General features: G+C 44.7%; 1 protein-coding gene across 2 annotated transcripts in view; it reads right to left on the bottom strand.

Moving 5' to 3' along the window:
- Nucleotides 1–22,320, bottom strand: part of nf2a (NF2, moesin-ezrin-radixin like (MERLIN) tumor suppressor a) — a 45,007-nt gene that overhangs the window by 19,851 nt on the left and 2,836 nt on the right. For both annotated transcript variants that reach the window (XM_086169799.1, XM_086169800.1), the window contains exons 4-9: nucleotides 15,460–15,543; nucleotides 7,367–7,435; nucleotides 4,040–4,122; nucleotides 1,619–1,694; nucleotides 699–833; nucleotides 536–610 (exon numbers count right to left, since the gene is read on the bottom strand). In XM_086169799.1, the coding sequence (XP_086025925.1) occupies nucleotides 536–610; nucleotides 699–833; nucleotides 1,619–1,694; nucleotides 4,040–4,122; nucleotides 7,367–7,435; nucleotides 15,460–15,543 (522 nt within the window). The remainder of the gene's footprint in view (nucleotides 1–535; nucleotides 611–698; nucleotides 834–1,618; nucleotides 1,695–4,039; nucleotides 4,123–7,366; nucleotides 7,436–15,459; nucleotides 15,544–22,320) is intronic.

Below are 22,320 nucleotides of genomic sequence, written 5' to 3'. Positions count from 1 at the left end.
AACAAAGAAAAATAGCACTACGGCGCCGCTGAAGCGCTGCTATTGATTTCAGCAAATCAAATATTCACCCCCTAATTCCATTGACAGGCTGAGTAATGAATGCTGGGCCGTGTATCAATATATGTCAAATACGGGCTGATGGGATATCAATACTTTTCTGATTTTCTTTTCCTAGATCCCAAATTGTGATATACAACCCGACAGGGTTCATAAATATGTCAAGTATTCATCTTTTTCAGGGGTTTGGTTTGTCGATTCAGCCCTCGAATTATGGTAGAGAAAGATCTTTTCTGTTATTACCGAAAAAATACAGGTTGCTAAATATCAGTATTAAAAACTCATTCACCTTTGCATTCAGAGGTCATCTAAAGTCCTACAACCATTCACTCGCTCATTCTCACACATCGATGATTTTCCAGAGAATGTCAGCGTTTCCCCAAGGTATCGGTCGAACTGATATTTCTCCAGGGACGCGTGGGAAATCTTGAAAAAAAATCGCCATTTTTTACGATAACCCCTCCCCCGTTCTTCTCACCAGCTTGTTGACCCTCAGCCGCGATGAGTTGAACTTGAACACGTTGGTCTTCTTGTCCAGCGGTTTGATGGTGAACTGGAAAGGACGAAGAGGGGAAGCCCTCGTGAAAGTGTAAGAACAAATGCGAAAAAGTGGCGGTTGAAATCCGATCGCGAAGCGTCACCTCTTTGTCGCTGTAGGAGATGTTGCGGATCTCATTCCAGGGAAAGGAACACTTGGGCGTCAGCTTGTTGTCGGGCTCGTAGATGTGCAGGCCCAGGGCGTCCACGCCCAGCAGCAGGTCCGTTCCCTTTTTGTTCTAAAACACACCGGCACGCACATCAGGCCCGCCTTTTCTTAAACTCGGCCGTCGATTTGAAAGAAGCGGACGCTCCGTTGATGACGCAATTATTACAAGCACATTTAAAAACGGGAGTTTGTCCTAAAAGGCCATGCTTGGCTAGTCGAGGGATTTCATCAGTGGCATGTAAACCCGTCCCGGCCGGTTATCGGACCCATCAATCCAGGACGGCCCTATTGGGTTTCTTTCTCCCGTAGAAGTTGTTTTGATTGATTTGTTTTTGTCTTTCGGAAAAAACCCGACACGGAATCTGTGCAGCATTTTTAGGGGGAGTTTACGGCCTTTTAAAGAGATGGATTAATCCACCGTCGAGCGGAATAAAGTCGTCGTCGAATGAGGATGAACGCTATTATTTCGAGAAGTGGCGCTATTAAATCATGAGAGTAAACCATAAGGATGTATGTTTATGTGTGTCGGGAAACGTCATAATAAAATGAGAAATTAGGATAAAAATTGCACATAAATTGGTGATTCACTGAAAATAGACTTGATATTTCGGTTAAATGTCGTTTATTACAAGCACTGTGTGATACATGTGTAGTGACCCTTCCTGTTGTTAAATTTCAACTCGACACCTTTTTTTTTGTTTATAATATTTCAGCCCAAATACTCCACAATACAAATACATTTTGCTGGAATAGCCACTTTGTCTAGCTAATTGAAAACGGACGAGAACTTCATGGCGTCCAATCCAACAGCGGAAACGCCTTCCGATCTCGACCCAAAAGGCGGCGCTGGCTCACCCTGATTAAGAAGTAATTGACGCCGTACATGTCCAGGTCCTGAGCTATTTTTAGATACTCCATCTCGGCCTCCTCCCTGGTTTACAGACAGAAAAAAAAGGGGGGAAGGAGGGAGATGGGGGCGATCCAAGGGAACGGAGAGGTTGGGAAGGGAAGGGGGAGGAAGTGAGGAAAAAAAAAACAAGATCAGGACGTCTTTGTGTGCAGCATCCGCCATGTTGTGCCTCCGCAGACAGGATTCAGAGGTCTGGCTTGACGGTAAAGGCGAGACTTGTGATTGCAGCATACCGGAAAGAAACAGCCTGGCTGCCAGATGCGTTGGGAATTTTAGGGTCGATTGAGGAAAAAAAAAAAAAAAAAATGCCCTTTGATAGCGTGGAATTGGGGCGTGTTGGCGCCTAAACTCGGTTGCTTTTTGAGACGGGTGGTTTTGAAACTGATGATTTAAGCTTTGTCAAAGTTTAATCGTCATTGCCGAGTAAACAGTCTTAACTGGGTTGGCGATGCGATTCCGCTCTGGCTTCAGAAAACGTAAAGTCACGGTTTGCCGGGGACGTGTAGGGAAAACCATCTCCGACCGACTTGGTTGCGTTTGCGTCACCGTGGCAAGTTCTGGCAATTCAGAGTGATGCCCCTGTGGCCTCCTAAACGTCCCAAAAGTATACGGTGCATGGAAGCAGGTGCAATAACCTGCCTCGTTTTCAAGCTCTTAAGCCCCATTTATGCTAACGTTATGTACGTGAAACAGGTATGTCCGTTTCAAACGGTGTCAAGCATCACCGCCCACGAACTTTACAAGCATACCGAAACAGCTTGGACCTCATCATTGGTCCATATCTTGCTGGCTCTGTCCATTTTGTCCCAAATCACAAGAAAACAGCTAACCAGTGACCACTACGGTTTTTCAAAATGGCACTCCGTGGTCTGCACAGACAAGCATCTGGTAATGGCTGTGGCTTATGAGTTCTACCAATCACCACGCAACTACATCACTTGAGTTCCTAAGGGACGTAAAACGGTTCTAGGACGTGAGGTCCACGGTCCCTTGGTCCTTTGCTGCCCCAATGCATGAAGAAATGGTCTGAAAAGGCTCTAGGAAGTGAAAAAAGTTCCTGCAGTACCAAAAGGACTGTGGAGATAATGCAGCTACAAAAAATAAAAGTACTCATCCAATTATCCCATTTTGACTTCTTTGGTCCCGATAGTTTTCATGAATGAAGCCGCTGAGGACAGAATCGTACTGTACAGCATGCTTGCTGTGGAGCTCTCGCATTCTTGCCCACGGCACAGACCACCAAACCCGCACATCCGACAGGTTTTCTGCACAACTTTTACCTGTCTTGAAGGGAGGTCTTGCTCTTGACGCCGAGCCCAAATTCTATTTCACTGGGGTGAGTCAACAGCAGACATGCCTCCTGTCCTGTTTAGCAGCGCTTTGAATTTTACTCCCGATGATAAAATGATAAAAGTGAGCTGTTGGAGCTGTTGGCGTGCTGTATACACCACAGAGCAAGGAAAAAAAGGGCCAGTTTGCTACTGCTTTTGCCGCGGTTTCCCTCCTGAGGGACGGACCTGAGGGACGGAGGCCTGCAAGTAAAGGTCATGTCAGACTCTCAACAATGCCCCTCCCTTGTATGTTCCACTCCAGTGGCACGAAAAACACCTGCTGCACGTTAAATGCGTCGTATGTCTAAATGAATTGTCGCGCTTGGAGTCTGGACCGTCTGTCCGGACATCGGAAGGCGAAAAAAAAAAAAAACCCTAGACGTTGAGTTTGAGTGCACTCGAGCAGGATGGAATCAGGTGTATTTGCACAAAGCTCCGCGTCGGCCTCCGATTGGTTCGATAATGGCGCTGGTAATTGAAGTCTCCCGTGTGTCGCTGTGTGAACAAATACCCTGACATACCCCTGCGCCCGCGGCGCAGAACGCAAAGTCATTTAACAAGAGCGCTCACGTCAGCCCCCGTGTCCCGCCGGGAATCTTCCTCTTTATCCACCGCTGCTCCGCATCGCTTCCTGAACAATTAAAACGCCAACACCAAGCCCCCACCCCCCTTCCGTTACGCTGGATCGGGAAAGGGATATTGATCAGCGGCCAGCGTTTCGCTAGCTCGCTCCCCCTCCACCCAACCCACGGGGGTTAGTAGAAGACACTCCACATCCCTCACACTTGCTCTCCATTCCATTTTCTACTCAGCGGCGGAGCGAAATGCGAAAATGGAATGACTAATTTTTTTATCGCCCTGCCACTCCAGATTTATGAAAGCTAATTAAAAAAAAATATATATTTTTTTTTTTTTTATACAATGACGTACTTTTCTCCGTGTGACTAAATGTTTACGTAAGATCTTGAGCGTGTTGGCTAGTTTCCGCAACCCTCCCGTACAAATCCGACCGAACATTTCGCACGATTCCCTTGCCTGGTCCTGCCCCTGTGCTCGGCGTAGCAAGCCGTGATCCGCTCCTCCCACATCTCCGCAGTCATCTGGTACAAGTTGATCACCTGAAACGGACAAATAGAAATATATATATTGTGTAGATATACAATTTATACCAGGGGTGTAAAACTCATTTCTCATCGCGGGCCATATACAGGCTAGGTAGATGTCGAGTGGGCCGGACCATTAAAATGATAGCATCCTCAGCAATAAATAACCAAAATATCATGTCTGTCCTCTGTTTTGGTGTAAAGAAGTACAAGGACATTAGGAAAATCTTGGAATTGAATGAACAAACCTTTTATAGAACATTTCATGAAACACCTCATATTTCCTTAAACAAACATGTTATTTACTTTTAGTATTCACATGGATGCACTGCAACTGATCCCACTGATCGTACAAAAGCACAAAACTTTAACAAGTAATTGGTATTGAAAAATGTAGTAATGCACTTTACTTATAAAGAACTTGTAAAGAAAGAGATTTTTTAACCATTTACATGTGTGCATATAAAATCTAAACTGAATCCCTGCCTGCACCTTACAAATAAAAGAGAGTGCTATAAAATGTGTAAACGAGAAAGTATTCCCCTGTCCTGTAAATGTGTAAACTTCATACATGAAACATACAATACATACTGAAAATGTATGGAGTTGCATAAACAGTAGAATTCCATCATACTCTTTTGTAGTGTAGCTGGCGACTAATATTAAATTGCACATTTTTGCTAGCAATTAGCTAGCTTGCTTTTATCGCTGCTTCACTGACTTCTTGGCTGTCGGTGAAAGTGGACTGCTGTTTCCTCAGACCCGCCAGCAATTCGTCAATCTCATCTCTTCTCAGTTTTCCTTGCAAGCTGTCATATTTTTTGCTGTGATGAGTCTCGTAGTGGCGCCGAATATTATTCCTTGAATACCGAAACTTGTTGCAAACACACCAAGCACAAAGGTTTCCCGTGCGTCTCCGTAAATAAATAGGATGTAGTCCGTTTTTGTTTGAAAAGTCTACACTCTACTTTTCTCTGTTTTGATAACGACATTTCGGCCAATGAGGGAGTAGCGGGGAGGTAGAGAACAGGGTAGAAACGACGACGTAACATTGGTCTTGGTGATTGGTCTGTCTCGGTGATGCGGATTGTTGTCTACTCAGACCGGAATAGTGCGCCCCCAGTGGAAAATTCTTGAATTGCATTCAATTAAAAAAATTAAATCCTTGTCTTTTATATATTTTTTCACTTTCAAATTATCCTACAGGCCTGATCGAACCTCCGTGCCGGCCGGTTATGTTTGACACTCCTGCTTTTTACGTTATACCTTATAGTTTAATTCAAGATTTAAAGCATTTACAGTCACATGTCACAAATTCCTACTTTGCTGCCCGCAGTGCATTGGGATATGTGCAGATATAAGGTGTCAATATTGTTATAAATATTGTTATAGATATCAATAGGAACAGTGCAATAGACATTTAAGTGCAGCTTGGTGCGCAACTCATAAAGTGCAGGTGCAAGGATGAGTGCAATTTAAGTGGGCATTCGACTTTACATGTGAAAGAGGAACGAGTGTCGGCTGTCTGATGGCAGTCAGGTAGAGCGAGTTCTTCTAATGTTTACTGTTTAATGTAATAGTGCCCTTTGCTGTTTGATTTTCACTGTATTATTAATGTTTTGTTAATTAATATTGTAGGGAACGTCTTCTCGGTTCTTTTGTATGTCCAGTACATGCGGAGAACATGTCAACAAAGCTGACTTTGACTCTGACTAGATGGTCCAGGATGGATTTCAACCACACAAATATCTAGAAGTGGTTAGAGCTTTAGCCACAGCAAGAAGTTCCCTGGTTGGATTTTGACGGGGGGGATTTTCTTTATGGAGTCTCCTTGTTCTCTCCGCGTCTGAACTCCCGAAGCCCAAAAACATTGCAGGAGGTTCAGTGGAGACCCTTCATCGATCGAATGAAGGGGTGAGTGGTTGTGCGTCCCATTATGACATGAATGAGAGAGTGAATGGTTATATGTCTCTGTAATAATTGTGACTGAGTGTCACAACGATGTTCTCAGACATCCAATTCATAGTGAATTCTTGTGCAAATCTTCTTGTCGTGGTAAATGGACTTGAAAATTGGACTTGAAAAGTATAATTTGTACCAAGACAGATTTTCTTTGCGGAACCCGGTACCAAATGATCAGCAGACAGTACCAGTCTGGGGACCAGGGGTTGGGAACCACTGATATAAAGGAGTTACTGCATGTAGAGGGTTTGAGGTACTGCATGTACAGGGAGTACATGGGAGTTACTGCAAGTGTAGACGGAGGTACTGCATGCACAGGGAAAGTACCTGCATATACGGGGTGAGCTACTACAAAAAAGGGGGGAATTTTGGGGGTGTCTTGGCAACTGGACTTGAATTTCTTCACTTGAAGACGTTTCACCCCTCATCTAAGAGGCTTCTTCAGTTCTAATGGTCTGTGGGGAATTTCCAAAAATAACTGACAGGGTTTTGGGCAGGTCTAAGTTACAGTGTCTTGTTATGTAAATGAAATGGTTATGCTAATGTCATTAGCATAACAACCCCTCAGACCTAGTTTCTGCCGATCAACTCTTCCTGCCACAACAAAAAAAGATTTCAACGAGAATTCACCAAGACCTGGGTGATTGAGAATCTCTACAGACTTCACTTGAAGACATTTCATCCTTCATCCGTGAGGCTCCTTCAGTTCTAATGACCTGCGGAGAATTCTGAATGTAACTGTCGGGGTTTTGGGCGGGTATGCTGACTTGTTATGGAAATGAAAGAGTTGATCTGCTAAAAGTAGGTCTCAGGGTGTTGTTATGCTAATGTAGTGTCGTTCAGTGGGGACAAAGGAGCAACTTCCTCTTAACTTGAGCCTCGGTTAATGTGATCCAACAAGTTTTAATCCTTAATCTGGCTTTACCTTTTCACATTCCAAACCAGGTAACCCCCAAAAGTTGCTCCTTATTCGTAAAGTCCCCACAGGTCATCAGAACTGAAGAAGCCTCTCGAATGAGGGGGTTAAACGCCGTCAAGTGAAAAAATTCAAGTCTAGTCGCCACAACGCGAAGATACCCATCAGAATTGTGAATGGCTGTATGTCTCTATATGTGGCCCTGCGATCGAGGGGCGACCGACTCCATGGGGAACCCCGCTTCTCGCCTCTTGCCCAATGGCAGCTGGGATAGGCTCCAGCGACCGGCTCCGCAGGTCAAACCGAACTCAACTAAGGGTGTGGATGTTAGCATGCTGCAAAGCAGGGAGTTAAATCCGGAGTGACCGGCAGATCACTTACCCGCTTCGGAAGCAGCTCTTCCTCTGCCAAGAATCCCGGTTTGTGTACATCGGGGTCGTAGTCTCCATACTGTGGAATGAAGTAAAAACACCGGGGGGGAGGTTAAAAATAACTGAAAAGATCTTCGCATCGCTCACCTCCGTTCTAATAAAAGTCCAGACCACGTCTCTCCTGGGAGCTGCTCATTAGACGACACAGCAGCAACCGTTCAAGAAAAGAAAAGAAAAAGAAACAAATGGAAGTCGGGGTTCTGCCCGTTGGCCCAGTTGTTGAGACACAGTACAAACGACGTCATTAGAGACGCCGCGTCTCCCGGACGACGGAGGCTGATCACTTGTCATCATTACAACGTGCACGTTCGAGGACAGATATGGGCCGCTTGAACGGACCTGAGTGGCAGCCGAGACTTTGGAGGAATCCCATGAATTATACATCTGCCTTTTCTGTAAAATGGACTCTGACTGTAAATATATGCAAGTGGGTTATCCCGGATGTTTTGCCTGGGAATCTTTCAATTGCTGAATGTTCCGCGCAAACTTTTTAATTGTGTTGTCAAATCCAGCTGGATGGATCCACGCCACTCTGAAAAATGCGTTATCAACGGCCGGGCGTGGAAACGGGGGTGCGTAATTGGCCGAGACGATAATTGTGTTTTTATTTTTCTCATCGCCGCCGGGAGCGGGCGAGCGATTCGTCACAATCGGACTCGATAAATAAAATCAAACGGTACTTCAATAATTGAACAGCTCCCTACTGGGTGACTACTAATATGCATTATTTATGATGATAAAAAAAGAAAAGTTATTGCATTTTATGCGCATGCGCCCACACACACACACACACACCTGTGCAAGTGTACCTCCTCAGTTTTTCATTCAGAAAAACAAGCGTTCTATAAAACAATAAAGCAGGGTGAATAACAGAATATGAAATTATCAATACTTAATAATTCAATCCAATTTATCATAATATAATTCAAGTAATTTGATTACTAAAATTACTGTAGGTATTTCTATTTCATTTATTTATTATTTAATTTTCAATATTTATTTCATTAGATTACCTGGAAACTGCAGAATGCCCGTTTTTTTTTTTTTTTTTTGGGGGGGGGGGGTAATCAGATTACGTGATTAACTGTCAGAATAATAGATGGATTACTCGATTACTAAATAATCGATAGCTGCAACCCTGATGGAATCATCTTGTTCCATCATCATATAACCTTTAAGCAACTAGAAGTCCCACATTGGGATAGTTCGCACCCAGTCCAAGTGAAGACTTTGAATTAATAAGATAATGACCAAAACTGTCTCTTTGTGAAAAACCTATTAAGCCATCGTGACCTTTAACCCCTTGGTGCTTATTATCATTTGAATGAATTTTGAAAATATGTTGCAAACCATAGAGTTTGACAAACTTCAATGAATTTAGCACCAAATGCTAAAATCTTTCCCTCAGGCGTTCTCCAGATATCGCAGAGCTGGCAAGAACCGGCTGGCTGGACGGATGTGCAGACGAAACCGGTAGCAGAAAGCCTCCGGCCAAACACGGCATCGGATGAATAATCGTCCCATAATAATTTGTCTGAGGAGTAAAATCATATTGTCCCATTACCTGTTATTTAATACTGTGATTGAGGATCTGCTGAATGAATTCCCGTGCCGGTTCGGTTTCTCAGCAACGCCCGAAGGCAACGGATCGGAGTTCAGAAAGTATGTCGGGTCTGCAGATGGCAGACTCGTTCTGGAATATAATCTTCAGGGCTGGTCGGACGGGACGTGCAGGCTCACACATAAAATGTGCTGAGAGGCTACCGCACTTAGCCGGGTGCCATAACCGCTACCGAAAAAAGAAGTACTCTTCAGTGTACATCAATATGGGCCAACTCTACCATTAAAAACACCCAAAGGGGAAAAGGCCAAAGTCACCAAGGTGAACCTGAAGTTTTCAAAGGAACTGTTTGACTTTTAGGAAACCGAAACCCCAAAGAGACCGACCCCCCGAAGGGAGCAGCCCAAAGAAGATGAAGTAGCTGCAATCATAATTCTATGGCTACCTTCAGTTACCTGAAGTAGAAGACCTTAACCATTAGACTTGAACACCTTATAGAAATTGAATTTTTTATATAAATGTTTCTTTTCCCAGGGTCTGTACCCTAAGGATGACAAACGGGGTATCGGAAATACTGATTTTCTTAGTACTGGAAAAGTCCCTGCCACAATGGATTATACAATAAGGCGGCCTTGTAATTTAAGTAGTTAGATCCTCTTGCTGAAGTGTAGGAACATATTTTACCATATCAACGTGTAGATTTGTTCTGATTATAAAAAAAGACATCACACTAGTTGTAGTTTATATATGATGAGTTGTTTACTTATCTCGGTGTTCATCATTATTCACCTGGCCTTCCGGCAGCGACGTGAGGGGACCTGAATTTAATTAGCTTGACACGACTCCCCGAAGCCGGGAGCACCGGCACAACGTGCTAACAGAGTGCAGAAGCTGCGGGGCCTTTAATTAGATCCTTTCCCTTCACTTTCCCGTCGTCTCTCGGCTCCCTTCTTCACCTGTTTGCCTCCGTCTGCTGCACAAACCGATGATGCGCTGTCTCACGGCGGCAGCTGAAGTTCCGCGAAGAAGCGAAACGCTGTGGGAGTTTGACAGCGCCCTTGGATCGCTTCTGATTTCACTCCTCCCTTCCAATTACGGCAAACAGTGCCAAGCTAACCGCCGCCGATTCTCGGACGACAGACGCGCCAATATTTTCACTTCGCGATTATCACCGGTTGTGCGAAGATGACCGTTGACTATGATAAATAGTCTACACGCCAATATTCTACTCCCAGTTCCATGAAAATTGATGCGAGACCAAGAATCGGAAAAGGTGCGTAACGAGCCAAGAAAGAAAGTTTCCCGAGACTCTTTCTTTAGCGTCAATAGCAGTTTCAGTCCTAACCAGCCCAATTGTTCCCAGCCAGCGGCATGATTTTCGAACGTTGCTGGACAGCTACTCTTGAACGATCGCATGAGAATGGGCTCGGCTGGCGAGTGTCCTCGGCCGGCTACTATGGGCTGTTTTCTGCCAAAAAAACAGCAGTGGTTGCAGCGAGTCAGAACATTGGTGTAGAAATACAACCAAAATGCACTTTAGGATTTCAGTGGGATTTTAGAAGAAAACGTTTTCTCTCTTGTCCAGAATGGCTTTAGCTTCAGCAATGATTAGCTCAGGGGTGTCAAACGTATGGCCGTTACTGGCCCGCCAGTGCGTCCAGTCCAACCCAAAGTATAATTCTACAATTTGAAAAAATACATTAAAATCACAAACTACTCTCTGAAAATAAATATACAGTTCCTATCTTGTTTTTTAGTCAATGTTAGCAACATTGCACAACACTATTTGACTCAGCACTTTCTGCAGATGGCAGCAATGCAGCCTCCGGGTCTGTAAAAAGCATTTTGTCTTATTGTTAAAAAATTTACCCGCTTTTCCATTGGCCCCGACACCCTCATCAGCAAGATGTCATTGTTAAAAAAGAGATAAGTGGACACGGAGTGTAATGTTTTCCAAAAAAAAAAATGGACCACTTTTTATTTGTTTGTTGAATAGGAAACTTGTATACTTGGTGTGGATGCAGCGAGTTTCGGTGCCACTCTGGGACTTATCATGGCAAAAATTATGACAAAATGAAAGAACTGAGAGGAAAGAAACAGGGCATGGTGTTGTTGAAATTGCACTTTTCTTAAAATTCTCAGGTTGTCTGTCATGTATTTTTAAAGGAACATTTCTGTACATATAAAGATTTTTATAATTTATCTGTTCTCCTTTACACGAAAACAAAGGAAACACGTGGACTTCGTGTTACTTCTAGGTAATTACGCAATGATTTTACTGGTCCGGCCCCCTGGACATCAAATTAGGCCGTACGTAGCCCCCGGAGTTTGACACCCCTAGATTAGCCCCTTTCTGAACTTTTTGCAGCTCCAAGAACCTTTTCAGGAACAAGGTTGTTTTTGGTGCATTTGGACAGCAGAGGAACCAGGGGCCGTGGACCTCAGTTCCATCATTTCAACTCCTACTCAGAAGCAGGGTCTTTTTACCGCTCCATGGGAACTCATGTGATGTAGGTACTAGGTTATTGGTAGAATGCATAGACCATTACCAAACTCTTGTCAAAGAAAGAGGAGTCAGAGAAGCCATCTTTGTCAAAACAGAAAAACTATCTCTGAACAGCGGAGGGGGCATCAGACGCAACCTTTCACAAACGTACAACCCTGTACTGGGATCAATACCGAGACAGATTTTCACACATGGACCCAACTGCACCCTCCAAACAACTAGGAAGGACCCACTACCAGAACCAGCCCCCAGTAACGTCCAGTTCATGTGAGCCAACAGGTTTCACAGGTTTTGTTTAGCTTTACCTTTTCGCATTCCAATACAGGTAATCCCACTAAGTTGCTCTTTTGTTCCAACGAACGACACCGCCACTAGCATAACAACCCCCCCCCCCTTAGACCTAGTTTCTGCACAGCAACTCTTCCACTTACATAACAAGCCACTATAATCTAGACCCGCACTAAAATACCTGGAAGTTACATTCGGAAACTCCCCGCAGGTCATTAGAACTGAAGAAGCCTCTCGGATGAAGGGTGGAGAAGAAGAAACCCAGTTGCCAAGACAAGAAGATTTCACCATGACCTGGATGACTGAGAACCTCCACACCCATTACCTGATACGTAACTGCGGAGCGCCTTTTTTAAAAACTATTGTAGTCACTAGTCAGCTGCTTTCTTGTGACAAAATGGATGAAAAATTGAGCAAAAGAAGACTCCGACCTCTTCTGGCCTGCCATGCCACAGAGGGGTTTTCACGGCTCGCAGCAGAACGTAAACTATTAAGCAAACATAGTTCTTCTCAATTGTTTTCTGTCTTGCCCCTCCCCTCGGAGGAGGAATACAACTATAGATAGTATCTATTGTCTTTAAAATTGTTATATGTACACTTTTGTATCCTTATTAACGAAAAGAAAAGAGGAAAGAAATTTAGATCAACTTGCAACAAACAATAACTGTTACATTAATTAACATAACAGTGCTCGCTGGTTTACTGAAGAAGCGTTCACAAAGTAGGACGATTGTTGGCAATATTTGGCACTTTTTCACTGAAAAAACTCGCCTTATCAGTGTTAAAGGGGTGTAATGTCTTTAAGTGACTGAATTTATTTCTGCTAGAAAAAAGAAAAAGCACCCAGTTTGGGATGGGTGCTGGATCAAAAAAGTCGAAGAAGAGCCATGGGATGTTTGCTCGAAACATCAAGCGAGATAACGTTTTTTTGGACTATATATATGAAAGAAATCTTTTTTTTTTTTTTTCGAGCACTTTTGGTGTGCAGATTTTTTCAAACCTCTATTCACGCCGTCCGCTCCCAACATTTTCAGACACGGTAAACACACCAGTCTTTCCTCGTCTCCCACCGTAGTTACAGTGAAGCTAAGCGCTACGTCAGCTTCGTCATATTTCCTCGTCTTAGCTTTCGGGTGACTCTCATTATCGCCGTCTCTCACCGTCTTGCTTATCATCCCCGTTCTTTTTTTTTTTCTTATGGTGTCTCTTGAGGGTTCGTTCACTGCATTTCATATTTCCTGCTCTGTGCTGTACGTGCACATGCTCTGCGCACAACAAATAAAAAACCTACATGGAGATAATACTACACCATAAGCATGTTCCCGGGGTCACACGCACCCCCTCTGGCATCGCACCCCACTATTTGAGAAGCAATGAGCTAAGATAAGTCCAGAGTTAGCTAATGGTGGGGTTCTTCACATGGTGAAGCGGCCTAGGGAGCAAATAAAAAGCATTTCAGCCCGTCTGATAGTCCATGGTTATTATTCCCGCCATGCAGAACGTGAGCGCTGCGGGACCTTGAGGGTCCGCGTTGTCGGAGTCGCCTTCCTCTCCTTCATCGCGGCGCTTTGCTTTTGAGTGTAGCGCTGATGAATAAGATGTTTAAAAGAATTCTCCTAAAACTCCCGAATGCAAAGCAACTCGGCCTGCCGGAGGGAATGAAGAACCAGCGTGATGGAAATACTGATAACAGTAAGAATGTCATAAAGTAATCAATTTGTTCGCCCCGGTTGATGAAACTTGACTGTTTGTTTGGCTGCGGACTTGCTGAACTCAGATAAGTTCTATTCTTTTCGCATCAGTCTGCAGCACACATTACATCTCAGCGTTGTCAGCCCATCCTCCTGACACCAGACGTACATCTTAGCTTGAAATACTCCCTGATCCTCTGCAACAAGAGACTCCCTCTCCTCTGCCTGTTTTTTTTTTTTTTTTTATCCAAAGAGGCTGTTTCTCGAGATGCCCTGTCAAAACCCACTTGTAGCGCCGCACCTACTCGGAATACCAAGCAGGAACCGGTAAAAACCTCTGCGGGTCCGGCAAGGCTCACGGAGCCAGTTCAGTGAATCTTAAATTTGAAGGTTTTGGGCATGTCATGCATTATTTAAAGCATCGGTCTGGCATTTTGGCAATTAGTTTATTGGTTGTCAAGGAGGGAGTTCGTAAAAAACACAAGTATCTAACGAGAAATAAACATTACTTTAAGTAGGGCAGTCAAATCAAAGTGTTAATCCAGATTAATTGATTTGCATGACTAATTTGGAACCAGTCACGCACGCGCGGTGCACACGGACTTAAAATTCCAAATCAATTTGGCTGATGCTCCGACTCTATCTGCCGGCAGAAACAACTCCATCAAGATGGATCACTTTTAACCACACTTGGTCTCTCGATAGGAACCTCGAGCCCAAATAAACCCCGGGTGGGACAATCGAGCGACAGGAAGTGGTCATCACACTCCGCAGGGACGAGCTTTCCCTTCGAAGAAGCACTTCCTGGTCCAAGTGCCACGTCAACGCCAAGCATACATTAGTTAGGGATTCCTCTGCTAGCACTATGTCGTATGGAAACAAACAATCTTTCACGTCTGGAAAATTCATTTCCAATCAGGGAGCTTCTTGCTGTGAAGCAGAAACAGTCACGATCGCGGCCCCCCAAAGGATTTTTATCGTATTTATATTCAGTGCTTATGAAGCGCAAAGGCTTCCAGTCAATTGGGCAAGAGTTACATTGCGTAGATTACCGTTTAACCTTGCATCCTTGAACTCTGTAAAACACCCAAGTTAATGGCGGCTTTAGTGAAGTTATGAAAAGTTCCCTCTTTTGTTTTATCATCCGCCTACAAAGTGATGACACACGCGGTGCAAAAAGAACTCACATCATGGAAAACAAATCTTTTAAACATTAACTCTACCCATTCCCGCTGTTGAAAGTGAGCCGGGTGGGGTTAGGAGTGGGAGTGGGAGTGGGGGTGGGGGAGTCTTGAAGTAGATACCACCCTGCGATTCACTCCACCACTCCTGCCAGGCCGCGGCTTCGCTCGAAAGCAACTCGCGATGGGAGAAGACGGCGGGGTTGAAAGAAAGCCTGCCAGAAACCTCTCAGCAGCTGCGCCACTAAGCTAGCGCCCGTCTGCGCTTGGCGACACCCAATTTGCGTACATCGGTTCAAATCGAGGCGGACCGCGGGCTAAATGGAAACAGATTGTTCCGCCCCCCGAGAATCTTCCAGTGTTTCCAGATCAAAAGATGCTGACAGTTGAGGGCACGAGTCCCGAGGCTGATTTGCCCATTTTTTTCGAGCTACACTCGATAAATTGGCACGGGAGAGGTAAATCTCACGGGTGGGGTTCCATGCCAAATCTCCGAGGTAGAGAGCTCCGTCTCGCTAGGCTCTTTCCGTCTGTCAGAAAAGCTCCACCTCACTCCCCGCTATCTCTTTGCCGGGGATTTGAGCGAGACGGGGGCCCTCGACCGAAACGACTGGGATCTCTTGAAGTTTATTAATGTTTTCGCCGCGGGGGGATTTTTGTAGACTTCAGGTAGCGGCCCTGTTGATCCACTACCAGACCCTGTGACATTTGTAACACATTTTTCATTCATAATTACTTGCGCTTAGGGTTCTTCGGTGCAACCCATGACACCATCAACTTAAGATTTAGCTTCTAAAGATCCAGAAGACCCCTTACCTTAGCGTGGACGGCGTAGGAGGCCAGCAGCACCGAGGCCTCTGGCGGACAGTGGATCTCTTCCTCCAGGATCTTCTTCTTCACCTGCAGAAACACCAATTTATCAGCCAGCTTTACGACGACCCCGCCGCCACCACTACAACCTAACCTTTCGCAAATAGCAGCCGTAATCAGAATAAACCATGCAGCTAATATAGATTTTTTTGGGCCGTCAAGCCATTCGTCGGCTAAATGGCAAATTGTCAGGGAAGCATTTCACGGCGGAGATATCGGCCCCTTGACAAGAATCTTCTCCTCAAGCTGGGGAGTAGGGGACTTATCAGACGTGGGGACTTTAATTATGAAATATCACACCTCCTTTGTGTGAAAACTCTTTAAAAAGGGGGCGTGTAATTCCGGGCGGGGGTTGGATGGGATCAGATTACATGAAGGTCCCGGATCAGACCGACTGGAGGCCAAACCTGAACCAATTTTTCTCAAGAAGCGTTTTCGAGCTTTACTTAATCACCCAACGGTGAGCGTACCACTGTCCCAAATAGCGTTGCGATGCAGATGAACTGCAATTCATAAAACGGGCGGATTAATAGCAGCATTATGTGGCTAATCTTATGACTGGTATTAAATATGGCACGGACACACGCTGCGGCCCGAGGCTGCCGGCGACCAATGTTTATCACTGTTTTTTGAGTTCTTTCTCGGATCAATTTCCGTCGTGGACGCACTAATCCAGTACAGAAGAATGAACTGTTGTAGTTACGCAAAAAACTTGTCCATCCATTTTTTTTTATATTAAAAAACCTGTTCGGGCTCCGAGCCGGGAGCTCTCACTGTGCCTGGACAATGACAATGAAAAATCTTGATTCTATGTAAGAGAGTGGCACATAAAGTGGAACCTTGACTTAAGACTGAATCAACCTTACGAGTTCTTTGAGGCGTCGCTCAGCCGGATTTTGCTTTGTAATACGAGCCGAGATCTGCGTTACGAGCATGATTTAGTTTTATTTGTAGTTTTATTTGTATTTCTTATCCTCCCTCCTTCTTACTATTATTATTATTGTTATGTTTTACTTGAAACTCTGACACAAAAATTTCCTTCGGGATGAATAAAGTTCTTATTCTTATGATGAGTGTTAGACGCCGCCATCTCTGCCACTACTCATGAAATAGCTTTTTTAAAAACAGTCTGACGCTAGGTAGCCCGGCTAACATTATGGACAAACATGAGCGAGGTGTGCGTGTCGGGGACTCGTCCATGAGGAGATGCAGAAGATACGGAGAGCATCCTCTTTGGGACATTTATGGCGATTTTGGCAGAGCAGACGGCGGGAACGTCAACGGACAAGGCATCGGAAAAGTCATTCAAAGCAAGTCGGGGATGGACTTTAGCAATAAAATGGAGAAATGTGTATAAGTTGAATTTAGCGACATATCGTAGCATTAAATGTGTAGCAAGTACGTCAGCTTTCAACGCTGCCGCCGGTATCTTTTCGTCAGCTCTTCCAGGTAAATACACTTAATAAAACAGGAGGGCTGGAACAGATTAATAGTGTTTCATATAATTTTATGGGGAAATTTAATTGAGTTATGAGCCAAGGCGCGAAACTAATTCAACTCGCAAGTCAAGGTATTACAGAGATCCCTCGCTATAACGCGGTTTACTTTTCACGGTTTCGCTACATGACGGATTTGCATCGAGCATTGTGTTCTGCATTCTGATTGGCTATAAAGTCACTCCGCTTCTTCTCTATCTGTGCGTCAATAACGTTGCAGTTTAATATGTACACGTACGTAAAACAGCTTGCCAAATTTACATTACGTACGTGCTCTTGCAATTTCGAGATTCTCTAAAACCCAAAATGTTGACAAAACGCTCTGGACCGACAAAAGCACCTGCGGCAGGACCCAAAAGGCAGCGGAAGGTGCTATCTATCGCAGATAAAGTTAAAGTTCTGGACATGCTAAGGGAAGGTAAAAGCTATGCGGCTGTAGGTCGGCATTACGTAATTAATAAATCTTCTGTTCATTCCATAAAGAAGGAAGAAAAAAACATAAGGACGACAGCAGCGATAAGTTTCAATAAGGAAGCAAAAAGGGTTGCAACTGTCCGCAATTTTTTTAATAATCCTTTTTAATTTTCTGCCGTTTAATCCAATTACTCGGGTCGCGGTGGGCGGTGCTAATCTCCGCAATTTGAAGCCTTCTGTTCACATTGTTGATTAAAATTATTATTTGACAGTACAGTACAGAAGTTATTTGTTGAAAAAAACATTTCTCAAGTACATTACTTTTATTTGTGAAACAAATGATGGAGCCTGTAAAATGGTTTGTTCTTTCTTTTCGATGCATAATAGAGTATTTAATTTTATAATAATTGTAAATAAAATAAAGGTTTCTACTTCACGTATTTTGCCTATCACGGGTTCTTTTTGGAACGTAACCCCCGCGAAAAACAAGGGTATACTGTACTATATTTACTGTGCGCTATTCTATTGGTTGATCTCTCCAGCACTGATTGGTGTCTCGGTAAATGTTGAACGGACTCTGATATATTTGGTGCTCTAGGCCTCTGGGATTTTTCGGTGGAGCCGGCGGACTCGAACCGGAAACCCCGTGGTGACTGAACGACCGCCGGGATATCTGAAATGACGAGAAAAGAACTTTGTGTCCAGTCAACCCCTATGTCTTGGACAGAGGCTCGCCAAAAAACATCAATGAAGACCCGACCAGCGTAGAAAATACAGGAAAATGGGATGACGGGAGTTGATTTGAGCTGGAATTAAATGAAACTTTTTGGACTTTCAGGCGTATTGACCTAGACAGACGTAGGCTCCTATCGACCAAAGCTATGAACAGATCGATCCGGAACCTTAACCATATCCGTACTGACAGCTCGTCAAGTGCCGCCATGGCGTGCTGTTATTACACCATGTGTTTTGGGTTTCGCAAATCTCATTATAACCAGGCACAACATACCCGTCCCCCTAGCGTGGTCATTAGAGTACATCTCTGGAACAGACTCCGTCAACACTGTAATCTTCATCAATCATTTGTTGCCTGTTTGTTGTTTTATATCCCCTTTATTAAAATTTGACAAAGAAGCGGTCGCCGGGCGCTATTTCTTTCGGCGCCAGTTTTCATTTGCTAAAGGATGAAGTTATTATGCGACGCAATCTGCGCAAATAAACTGCTACCAGAGAATTATTCTTGAAGAAATACGGGAACAGGACAAACTGTGCCAAATAAATATTGTAAGATTTAAGTTTCAAAGCCACACGGGGACCTATTAGAGACCGAGCCAGGAAGTGTGTACTGGAGCCAACTGCATTTCATATGATCCCTAAGCCGCTCCAAGAATATCGGCTCGCTAGTCAGCAGAGCATAATGACACGACCGCATGAAAAAAAAAAAAAAAAAAAATTGAATTAAAAGGAAATACCAAACATGGCGGTTATTAATGTTATTTTTTCGTTTCCGAATTTAATCACTCCGAGAGGGGGATTTGAGTCTTAAAGCTCTAAGTGAGGTGTTCGCTCAACTGTCATGGTTTCCCCCCGGTTATAGCACGGATCCTGAAAATACGAGGCAATCCCCTTTAACAAAGCCCACACACACACACACACACACACACACACGCCGACCCCCCCCCCCCCCCCAGATTAAAACCGGTGCTTCTCACTCGATGTCACTATCTGGCCCCGTCACCTGTCGAGCTAATTGAATCACAAAACTTCCATCAAGCGCGTGTCGGAAAGCCAACGGGGCGAGTGAACGACAACCCCTCCAACCCAAACCGCTGCTTGTAATTTAAAGCGGAACAATTTGATGCTTCCCACCCTTATCATGTTTTTTTTTTTTTTTTCTTTTTTTTTTTTTTAAAAGCCGCCAGCGACGTGTTGCCTCGTCTTCGGCGGCGGAGGCAGAGGTTGGCGGCCCCTAATCGGGCTGGAGAACCGAGAGGTTGCCATCTGGTTAACAAATGAGATTGGAGAGCGGGCTGACAAGGAGCTGTCTGTTGGCGCGACTTTGTGTGTGTGTGTGTGTGTGTGTGTGTGTGTGTGTGTGTGTGTGTGTCGCGTTGGCGATCATTCCTGATAAACGCTAATCCAGCTGACACGGCTATGACACTATCTGAGCAGAGGCCTGCTCCCGACATTATTGGAATTAATGAGAAAGTAACGAGGAGACATTGGGAGCAAAGCACCGTCTCCCATCCTTTTACCTGCAGAGCAATTTGTCCACCGGACTCTTAAAATGATAAATAAAACCCGTGGTGGAAATCCCGACAGTTAAGAGCCTGCGAGAACGCGCCGGAATATCTATTTAATGAAAAATATATTTCGCTGTCTTCAATACACTCCACCGCCACTTCCAGTTTTATGCTAATGTATGTTTTTGGAAACGTATTTTTAGCGCGTTGTCCTCTTGTCTTTGCTTTTCAAATGCGCGGCAACTCGGCCGGCGCTCAGAGGCGTCTACGAATTCTGTGCCCACTTAAAAATGTGAAATCGGGTTTTAATGCCGCACCCCAAAAAAATAAATCTCACAGCGGCCACATTGCAAATGAACATCTACCTTTAACCGTCGCTGATTAGCAATTCGCGTCGGACGACAAAAAAGCCGTGACCGAAAAGTGAATTCATCGTAAAACAGAAAGGGGATGTTTTTAATCACGTTTCGAGAATGAGTGTCTTTTTCAGGCTATCGGGGTTTGAGCGAGGTTTACTCTTAGTGCGAGAGAGAGCGGTGTACGTAATCTGCTCGTGACTTCCAAGAGTCACAAGCAAGAGTCTCTGACTTTTCCTCAATCTCTTGCAAAGCACCTCGATGGTACCATCGCCACTTCCAGGCCACCTGACAGCTTGATTTTGCTTAACACCGACATGGATGCGTAGCCAAACGTGGCAAATAGAGCAGTGCCACCAGAGGTCATAGAGGGGCAGTGTCGCGCGGGATGCTACATGCTACAAAAGTAATGCAACATGGCGTCGGTAAAACCATCCAATCTCTCTGTTGTCTGAAAGTGATCTCGGAACTTGGAAATGAACTTTGAACTCTGCGCAAACACCTTCACGTACGACAAAGTGAGCGCGAATGAGCTTTGGCGGGGGCGTGGGTCGCATCCCGGAGGCCCTTTCCCCTGAGAGAAAGCAGAGGTTTGCTGCCGGCAAATCACTACGATCAGGCCCAAAAGACACGGACGCACCTGGAAATATTTAATGAGCGTCTCAGATGTCTTCGGTCGATCTGGAACGACCCGTGAGGAAAAGTCCGCCTGTGCAGAGTTTCATTTCTCACCCCAGTACACCCTCACTTTTAGCGGGAGTTACGTTCCAAGACCTCCTACGAAAAGTGAATTTCCGCAAAGTAGAAACGTGATCATTTCGATTGTATTTACAGATATATCATCCCTCAACGGACCTCACTCAACCCTTTACGAACCTCCTTGATCTGTTATCAATCCCCCATCGACTGTATTGAGCTTCACACATTGTATTTTGGATACAAACTACAAGGAGATCAGCTGCTTCTCTCCATCAACCAATCAGCATGAGGAACAGAACAACGTGCTCAATCAGCCAATAGCATGCCAAGTACGGATCTACTTCGCAAATATTATTCTGTGTGCGATATCACGTGGGTACAATGGTAGAAGCGAGAGTTCGCGAGATGCTGGGTAAATTAGTTTCGCGAAGGAGATCTCGTATTCTATTTATTTCACAAGATGAATTCTAGTTTAATTTTACTATGTTTTTTTTTTACTGTTTTTTTTTATTTTTCTTAGGCTAAAATATGGCTATTTCATCATGAATAAATCGCGAGAACCGAATTACAAAAAAAAATCCTCGGAGTAGCGGGGGCACGAAAGCCGAACCGCAAAGTAGCGGTTACCACTGTACATCCAATGAACTTCAACCGTAACGACGAGAACGCCGCATCAACGCCAGTGCGTCACGTACCACGTGTGTCAACATACATGATTTTGGATTTTAAAATGATGGGGAAACACTGCCAAATAAACAGGAAATGAGCCTCCTGCACCTGAGGAGGCCTTGCTGTGGCTCGGTTGGCGGAAGGTCGGCGGTTGGATTCTGGGTTCCTCCCATCTGCACGCCAGTTTGTCCTCGGAGCGAGACACCGAAACCCCCTCGTAGTTGCTCCGGATGCACCATCAGTGCATGAATGGCTGAATGCACTTACGGAGGTGCTGAAAGCTCCATATAAGCAGAGAGCGTTTACCATTTAACGACCTTTAAAGGTCAAAAAATAAAAATCGCTAAAAATGGCTCCAAGTGGCCATAAATCAGCCAGACGTTGGCTAAAAAAAAAAAAACGGGCAGCTGTGCTTGGAAGCAATTAATTGGTATTTAAATTAAAAGTGGGAAGACGGTGCTCGCCACTACTTCAAAAATACCAGTGTATCTTATAATACCAAAAGTCTTAGCACTGGACACCACTGCCAAGACTTTAGCGGAGCGAGAGCCAGGCGGGTGGGTGCGAGGATCGCCCCGGACACGTAAAAAATAACGGGGTTCAGCTTTTTCAAGGCTTTTGTTTTTTGTTTTTTTTTTCCCGTGAGCGTCTACAAGCAAACTCCAGGAACAAAAGCAGAGCGAGCTGGACGTCGACGGTTTCTGCTGAGGGAGACAAGCGACCCGGCGGGGAGAAGATCGTATTAACTGGGCCAATAACTCAGCCCTTAAAGCTTAATTGGTAATTGATAAAGAGGGCCGGTGGCATCGGACGGTGGCGGCGCAGTTACAAATTTCATCCTGCGCCGGGCCGACAGCGTGGCGGCCCCTGCAGGAAATCCCCCCGGGAGTATTAAGTGGATAGAAAAATCCGGCGGTGATATGTTGTGCA

The sequence above is a fragment of the Fistularia commersonii genome, chromosome 22, assembly GCF_037954325.1.
Source record: "Fistularia commersonii isolate RoL2024-O1a breed Wild chromosome 22, RoL_Fcom_v1.0, whole genome shotgun sequence".
Taxonomy (NCBI): domain Eukaryota; kingdom Metazoa; phylum Chordata; class Actinopteri; order Syngnathiformes; family Fistulariidae; genus Fistularia; species Fistularia commersonii.
Note: the sequence above shows the minus strand (reverse complement) of the source record. Positions and strands in the feature narration are given on the sequence as shown.